This window comes from Paroedura picta, chromosome 3 (assembly GCF_049243985.1).
Source record: "Paroedura picta isolate Pp20150507F chromosome 3, Ppicta_v3.0, whole genome shotgun sequence".
NCBI lineage: Eukaryota > Metazoa > Chordata > Lepidosauria > Squamata > Gekkonidae > Paroedura > Paroedura picta.
In genome coordinates this window covers 173,826,385-173,834,972 of record NC_135371.1, presented here as the reverse complement: position 1 = coordinate 173,834,972, position 8,588 = coordinate 173,826,385, and the positions used below count along the sequence as shown (strand labels likewise).

At 51.1% G+C, this 8,588-nt stretch overlaps 1 protein-coding gene across 1 annotated transcript in view; it reads left to right on the top strand.

Moving 5' to 3' along the window:
- The first annotated feature begins 2,187 nt into the window (after window positions 1–2,187).
- CACNA1F (calcium voltage-gated channel subunit alpha1 F) overlaps window positions 2,188–8,588 on the top strand; it is a 70,512-nt gene continuing 64,111 nt past the window's right edge. The window contains exons 1-4 of the mRNA XM_077329724.1: window positions 2,188–2,495; window positions 3,655–3,916; window positions 4,055–4,160; window positions 7,669–7,808. Of these exons, the coding sequence (XP_077185839.1) occupies window positions 2,477–2,495; window positions 3,655–3,916; window positions 4,055–4,160; window positions 7,669–7,808 (527 nt within the window). The 5' untranslated portion in view covers window positions 2,188–2,476. The remainder of the gene's footprint in view (window positions 2,496–3,654; window positions 3,917–4,054; window positions 4,161–7,668; window positions 7,809–8,588) is intronic.

Sequence of the window (8,588 nt, the reverse complement as noted above, 5' to 3'; positions counted from 1 at the left end):
GGGGCTAGGGGGTTAGGAACCTCCTGAAGATCTGGGAGCGAAGCTTGGGTGATGGACCAGAGTGAAACTAAAATCTATTTCAGCTTAGAGACGTGTTAAGTTGCCAGTAAAAATATATATAATGAACAAGCAGGCAAAGAGTAGCACACAAACATAAAAATGCATCAGTTAGTATGTCAAAAGGGCACAGTATCTGCTTCACGCTAGCCGAGACTAAAGCTTGAATCCAGTGGCTCCTTTATGACCCACAAAGTTTTAATCAAGTTATAAGCCTTCATGTGCCTGCACATGTCATTTGTTGAAGAGTGAATGCATGCGAAAGCTTGTTTAATAAAACTTTGTTAGTCTTAAAGGTGCCACTGGACTTGATTTTTGTTTTGCTGCTTCACTTGTAAGCTAGCCAAGACTATAACTATCATGAATAAGAATCTACAGCTTGTAGACTCTATCATGCACACAGGCAAAATAAGGTGAACCAAACTGTGGAAGCAGGCCAATCTTGCCCAGTAACCAGTGATGTCTCTTATAACTATAGTGTGATGAATGATGTCCCATACTTGAAATACCAACAGGTGGAGACTGTGTAACCAAAAGATGATATGTGCATGTTTCAGAAAGTGATAAGAGTTGATTCCATATTTCCTTGGGTGGATCCCTCTGGCTATTTGGCAGAGGGTCACTTGCAACAAATAAAAGTTTTCCTTTGCTTGGAAGGAATCTCTCCGTTGTGTCTTGGCTGGAGTAGGACACACCACATAAATGGCCCATTTGTGCAACATGGGGAAGACAGGTAAAATGCCCCAGTGTCCACCTTCCAGAGCAGCCCTTTCCTCTTGGTGAACTGATCTTTTTAGTTTGGGGAGGAGCTGGAATGCCAGGGGGCTGGCATCCTTGAACCTCAGCGGGATCTATTTTCTTTAGGCATTTTATATGGCAGCAGTCACATTTCGGATCATTTTTTCCAAACAAGAATCCCAAATCTCAATTGTTATGTAGTCATTAGGGTAGATGTACAATCATGTTTTTCTCAATCAGATGGCAATAGTTAGGACATGGAGATTCCCTGGATTTGCAGCTCATCTCCAGGCCACAAAAATCACTTTCTTGGACCCCACTGAGGATCAGGGATGCCAGCCTCCAGGTGGGGCCTGGGGATCCCCCGGAATTCCAGCTCCTCTCCACACTGCAGAGATCAGTTCTCCTGGAGGAAAGGACTGCTTGGGAGGGGGGACTCTGTGGCCTTGGACCCCACTGAAGTCTCCACCCTCCTTAGACTCCATCCCCAAATCCCAGGAGTTCTGCATCCTGGATCTGGTAACCTTACTCCCTCTTCCGCCACTGGTGGCCCGGGGGGGGGGGGGACTGGAACCCGAGTTGGCAAATCAACATGGGTGATGTGGTTCCATCCTGAAATGCATCGGAAGAAGCAATCAAATATGCAAGGGAATGAGGGAAGAGATCGAGCCAGGGTAGTGGCAGGGTTGATCCTACTAGCAGGCCATGGGGAGAGTGTGCTGAGGTTCCATCCAGCTATCCTTGGCTAGCAATGGGTTGGCAACGCCAGGTTGGTAAATTTGGGAGTGGAGCCCGGGGAGGGCAGGGAATGAGAAGGGGAGACCTCAGTGGAGCACAATGCCAAAAACCCACCCTTCAAAGCAACCATTTTTCCTCCAGGGGAACTCATCTCCGTCATCTTGAGATCAGTTGTAACTGTGGAAGAAGAGTGCCCACCTAGAGATGGTCAACCCTGCTTCCACCCTTCTCTAAGTGATATTCATGGCCTTTTCCTAAATGTGAGTAATTTAAGGGGGGAAAGGATTTTTTTTGAGCTTGAAGTGTAATAATTATATGTACATTTGCATCTGTAATTGCAAATTAGTCTACCCAATTCGTGTGGAATTTTTGTCCTTTCCCCATCTTTTGCCTCCTTTGGTGAGGGTTCTCGTCCTCTTTCTTGTCCTTCCTAGACGGCCTCCCCCAGCCTCTGTGTCCCCCGTTGCACTCAAACCATTGACCACACTGCCCTTTCCTGGGCCTGGCCGGCCTGGCCGGCTGGGATGTCCCCAGCGCTTCACATTCAGTGACCTAACCAGCTGTGAGCTCCCGCCTCCCTGCCTCCCTGCGCTGCCCTTTAAAGTAGGCAATCTGCCTTAATCCTCAACCGAGTGAGGGAACGAAGCAGGGAAAGCGGCGGAGAGAGAGAGGGAGCGTCAAACGGACACAGATTCCTCGCGGAGGGACCCCCGGGGTGGAAGCGACAGTGCAGCAGAGCGGGACAGGAAAGGGGGCTGGCAGGGCTCCCGGCCTCTGCCCTTCCATGAGAGCCCTTGGGATTCATTTGACCCTACCTCCAGGTCACGGGAGAGAAGCCGGCAGCATGAGGGGTCCCCCTTGCGAGGTGGCAAAAGACTTGGGCTGAAGGAGCGCTTAGTGCCTTCCGGAGATTCACGCCACCCTCCTGCAACTGTCCTGCGACATGGAGTGCAATGGAAGACGTGAGTGACCCCACGTTCATGCGCACGGGCGCACCGGCAGGGGCAAACCGTTGGGAGATGAAAGCTTTGGGAAATCTTCGGGGCTCGTTCAGGGGAAAGCGGGGGAATTAGAACATTGCAAGCCAGGGGCACTGAGGCAAGTCCAGTGGTGGAGGGTGTGAGTTGGGGAGAAGTGATAACAGAGTGCAGCTATTCAGAGATCGGCGGACAAAACTGAGCATGATGGGCTCTTAAGAGGCAGCCATGGAATGTCGGGTTGCCAGCCTCCAGGTGGGACCTGGGGGTCTCCAGGAATTACAGCACACCTCCAGGCAATAGAGATCAGTTCCCCTGGAGAAAAGGGATGCTTGGGAAGGGGGACTGCGGTATCGTACCCCACTGAGGTCCCTGTTCTCCCGAGGCTTGAACCCCCTAATTTCCAGGAGTTTCTCAACCTGGATCTGACAACCCTACCCTGCTGGTGGCCAGAGGAACCTGGCAACCTCTAATGGGATGCCATTGAGTCTGTCTCTGAAAATATGTTGGGAGACAGGACAGGAGGGTTTGGGACACATTAGAATTGGAATGGGAACCAGTCCTAGATAGACAGGTATGAATTTGCTGCTAAAGGCAATCTGGGTGCATTTGGGGGCTTCCTGCAAAGGGGCCTGGGTCAGCTGTAAAGGGCTGAGCCTGCACTAGCCGTGTAAGTGGGGCTTAACTTTGGCCTAAGTTCACAAAGAACTCAGCCTGGTCTCCGTCTTGTGACAATCTCTCTCTCTCTCCAGAAAACACTCTGTCCTATTTTTACGCTAACCAGCTTCTGTCTCGTTCGGGGCCCAGCCAGTGGCGTTTTAGGAGCGTTATTTGCCGTCAAGTCACTTGCGACTTATGGCAGCTCTGCAGATCAGTGACCTCCAAGTTAACAGCCTTGCTTGGGTCTTGCAGCTTGATGGCCGGGGTCTCCTGGATTCCCTCCGTCTCTATTGAGCTTTCCTCTTTTCCTGCTGCCTTCCACTTTTCTTGTCAGCATTGTCATGTCCAGTGAGTCTTGTCTCTTCACAACGTGACCCAAAAGCAGAGTTTTCGGGGAGGGCAACCTCTGTCGCCCCTGTTCCGGACTGAGAAATGGAAGCATCAGCTAGTGGCTAAACCGGACTTTTCGTTCCCTGCCCCATAGCGGCCGGCAGTCCCGAGACACCGCCCCGCTCAGCAGCCGAGGCTTTTGTGGAGGCGACGGGCCAGGCCCTGGCGTGGACGCTCACCAACGGGGGCACGGATACGCTGGGCTCGACAGGCAGCGGCGGGCAGAGGAAGCGTCTCCAGCACAACAAACACAAGACCCAGGGCACCAACGTGGTCCACCGTTCTCCACGAGCCCTCTTCTGCCTCCGGTTGAACAACCCCATTCGCCAGGCTGCCATCAGCATCGTGGAGTGGAAGCACCCTTGCCTTTGACCAATTGGGAGAGGGCTAGCCGGGGGTGGGGAGGGCAGTTTTCCACCTTCGTCAACTTGGGCGGGGGGGGGGGGGAGAGGGAGAAGGAGAATCCAACATGGTTCCTTAACGGTGCCTCCCAGGCCCTTTGACATTCTCATTCTCATGACCATCTTTGCTAACTGCGTGGCCTTAGGGGTCTATATCCCTTTCCCAGAAGACGACTCCAACGTTGCCAACCACAACTTGGTAAGTGCCTTCCTGAAAGCTGTGGAAGGGTCGAGCGGGGAAGGGGGTCGAGCGCCATGGTGGAATGTTATTCTTTGAACGCATGATAGTCCCAAGCTCAGCTGCTGGCATCTCCAGTTCAAAAGACCTTGGACAACAGAGGAAGGAGAAAATAGCAGCCTGAGGTCTTGGAGGCCTGCTCCAGTCAAACTAGATCAGCGAGAACTCAGGGCCAGCGATGCTCAGTGACTTGGGAGCCACATATGGCTCTTTGACAGGTCACCAGTGGCTCTTTTGACCACTGTTCCTCAACGTGACACCTGCCTCAGGTTTCAGTGTTTAGAGAGGCATGTGGTTAGCAGTTGGTTCTCTGAGGAGCAGGCCTCACGTCAGGGATGGAAATAAACAGCTAACAGTAGTTGCAAATATGAGAGTGCTGGGGACTAGACGACTTGGCGATCTGACTCGGAAAAAGACTCTCAACATGGCCCCATTGGTGGATACTCAAATCTGGAGATTGGGGCTACGGCCAGACAAGGCAGGTCTGAGAAATGCTCGAGGTTTGCAGAAGAATCTGAAACACGCACACATGCATATGCACGTGTGAGCTAAAAGCACCTATAAAGAAACGAATGCCCTCCTTGCTAGGCCTTCACAGCAGTACTTCCTGCCTTCAGTCCTTGGTTTCTGTCACTGAAAGTCAGGGTGGGCGGGCAGAGCCCTTTCCAGGGTTCGTTAGTCCTTTAGAGAAGGACCGATAGTCCCATGGGAGGAATGGGAAGGCGACTGTAAGCCGCTTTGAGCCTCCTTCGGGCAGGGAAAAGCAGCATATAAGAACCAACTTTTCTTCTTCTTCAGTAATCTCAGGGCTCTCTCAGCCTCCCCTCCCTCAAAGGATGTCTGTTGTGGGGAGAGGAAAGGGAAGGCGACTGTAAGCCGCTTGGTGACTCCTTCAGGTAGAGAAAAGCAGCATATAAGAACCAACTCTTCTTCTTCTAATCTCAAGGCTCTCTCAGCCTTCTCTCCCTTGCAGGGTGTCTGTGGTGGGGAGAGGAATGGGAAGGCGATTGGAAGCCGCTTTGAGCCTCCTTTGGGCAGGGAAAAGCGGCATATAAGAACCAACTCTTCTTCTTCTTCTTCTTCATGACCCCACAAAACATGGCTGCAATCCACTGCATTCCATTTCCTTTCCGAAAAACCCAGGAGCCCTGTCTCACAGCCACTGCTACTTCTAGGCTGGCGGGTTCTCTGCTCCAGCCTCCTTCTCACTTAGGGATTCCATCTTCACCTCTTGATTTCTGCCAAAAGAAACGCGTTAATGCTAATTAAATCTATTATCTCTTAATAACCAGTAAGCCGCCACCTGACTGGGGACGGATGAGGCAACCGTCCCCCATCCCCAGCAAGCCCGTTTGCCTCCGGTGACTCAAAGTAGGGTCTTGCGAACGGTTCCCCTCCAGATCTGGAAGTCATCGGCTGATTGCGGGTGGGGTCAGAGCTATATTTTGATCTCAGCTTCCCAGGAGTAAATCCAGAATAATCCCTTGACTCAAACTGGACGTTGGCCAGTTTTGGATCCCTGCTCTCCCTTCCAGGGTAAAACCAGACACACTTGACCCCAGAGAGGTCAGGGACAGACCTGGATCTCGTGTCTCTCTTGTGCTTACTCTTAGCATCCAGCGCAAACTTTGAAACGTGCAGAGTTCATACACTGCACAAACCTTGGTGTGTGTGTGTGTGTGTGGGGGGGGAGAGTTGTGTTTAATGCCTTATACAGGATTTATGGGGGGGTTTATTCAAAGCATAGGAGATGGGGGTGGTCCAGGATTTCTGGGTGGGGTGGTTATTCGCAGCATAGGAGGTGGTGTGGCCAGGGAAATTCCTGTAAATGTGGTGGCAAGGTTTGGGGGAGGGGAGGAACCTCAGAGGGGTGTAATACCTTAGTGTCCTCCCTCCAAAGCAGCCATTTTCACCAGGAGAACTGATCTGTGTTGTGTGAAGATCAGGTGTAATCCCAGGAGATCCCCAGGCCCCACCAGGAGGTGAGAAAAACCTGAGGAGAGAATAGGCAGGCTTAGAAGGAAGGAAAAGGGAAATCAATTCACTGATTTTAGCCGTCTTAGAAGGATGTAAACCTGTTTTAGGATTGTGCTTTTCCCAGCTCTTCAAAGAGTATGGACGCTCTGCCACTGAGGATGCCTGAGTTTTGCATGCAGAGTCTATAAGTCTTTCCTTATCTCTCTCTCTCTGTGTATGTGTACCTATCAGTACACGCCATTGCGCATGTACGCACACTTGTTTCCCAGCATGCTTATGTGTGCGTCGCTATGCAAGCGGCTGGGGTGCGTGTCCGTGTTCGACTCCCAGCTGTTTGCCCTGTTGGCGTTTCTGGTTGCGTGTCGCTCCTGTTTTGTATGCCGGCTCCATAAGCGGCTCATGCCGGTTTTGAATGGAGAGGGTGCTAATCCAGAGAAATCCTGGCCTGTTCCCTTTCTAGGGAGTTTCTAGACACTGTCTCCGTAGTTTCAGAGGTAGCCGTGTTGGTCCTCAGTCAAACCGTTAGATTTGAGTCACCTTAGACATCAACAAGATTTCCAGGCTGCATGCTTTCGAGAGTTGAAGCTTTCTCTGTCAGCCTGACAAAGGCATTTTGACTCTCAAAAGTTTATCCTCCGAAATTCTTGCTGGTTCTTAAGGTGCGCCGGGGCTGAATTTGCACAGAGCTTTTATTCCAGTCCCAGGTCGATCTACACTGAATGCAATTTCCATTTTGATTTTGGGCGATTTAAATTTTCCCTCTGCAACAAGCATGCTTGATCTGTAGTGACCCTAGCTTTATCCTGCAATATCCTGGAGTGGATATAACCCTTAGTATTTGAAAAATTGGCATGAGGGAAGTGTGCAGCTCTCTGCTTGTCCCGAGCTAACTTGTTGCCTCGAGCATGCAGTGCTGTAGAAAAGCCCTGATTGGCCAGGCCGTCAGTTCAAAGGCTTCCTCATTCCCAGACTGTCAGGTTTCCCTTAAAGGGGAAGCCCTAACTTTTCTCGGCAGAAGCTCCAGAAGCCCTAACTTCTCTTGGAAGGGATTTGCCTCTGGGATTTATTCCCCCTCCTCTGCTGTCTCCAATCCCCCCCCCCATTCAAGAAAAGAAAGAAAGAGGCTCCTGCTGCGCTTGGCTCCCCCCATTCTGAGCTTCCCCAATCAAGCGCAAAACACTTTCAATGGGCAGAGGGGGGGATAGAGGAAGATCCGAGTTTAAATCAATCTGAACTCAGCAAGATCCACAATGGAATAAACAAAATAAGTGCAGATTCAGCCCTGGACTTGGATATAGCTCTGTCTCCTTAGTGATTCGTTTTCCAGAATGGGACGTGTTGACCTTTCGTATGAAGACCTTTGGAATTGCTTCGATTCTGGAGCACTGATGACAAGTTATGGATTCAAATCCAGAGCAAAGGGGAGTGCTACCCAGGGGAGAAAAAAGCAAAATCCTGGGGACATCTGCCCTTCTTCCTTCCGGCTCTGCAGGAGCAAGTGGAGTACGTCTTCCTCATCATATTCACGGTGGAGACTTTCCTCAAGATCCTCGCCTACGGGCTGGTCATGCACCCCAGTGCCTACATCCGCAATGGCTGGAACCTTCTTGACTTTGTCATCGTCGTTGTGGGGTGAGTTTTTAATGTTGCACAAGTAGTGGGTATAAATCCCTTGGAAAGCTTACTTGTTTTTTACTTATATTTTCCCAGGGTGAAGCTGGGGTGTGGGGGGGGGGGGCAAAAGGGATGGATAAGGACAGGAGTCCCCAAAACTTTTTGAGATGTAGGTACCTCACTGGCAGTCTTCAAGCAAAGGTTGGAGACACACTTTTCTTGGATGCTTTAGGATGCTTAGGGCTGATCCTGCGTTGAGCAGGGGGTTGGACTAGGTGGCCTGTATGGCCCCTTCCCACTCTATGATTCTGTGATTCTATGAACAGGGGGTTGGCCTGTGTGGCCCCTTCCCACTCTATGATTCTATGATTCTACCTTTGGAATCCTAAAGGTAGCAGAGGCATCCACAAACTGGCTGTTCTAGGAGTGGAATTAGGCACAAAGTGGCTTCCGCAGGTTACTTTCAGTGATGGTACTTGTGCTGTGGTAGCAGCTGCTGCCAAAGGAACGTCTCTTAAAATCGGCACAGCCAATCAAGTCTCCAGTGGCCAATAGAAAACCATGCTGGGTGAAAGCCCCACCTTGCCAGCTCTAAAGTGCTGATCCAGCAGGGCAGCTTGGCCCAGAATGAAACCTCCATGTTCAGAAAGAATGCATCTTTCGATACCAGCTGCTGAAATCATCCTGCCCCCCACCTGGTGGAACGAGCTCCCAGAGGAGATCAGTTCCACAAGGCCTGCAAAAGGGAGCTCTTCCACCAGGTATTCGGTTGAGGCTGACCTGAACTGCTGCTTCCCA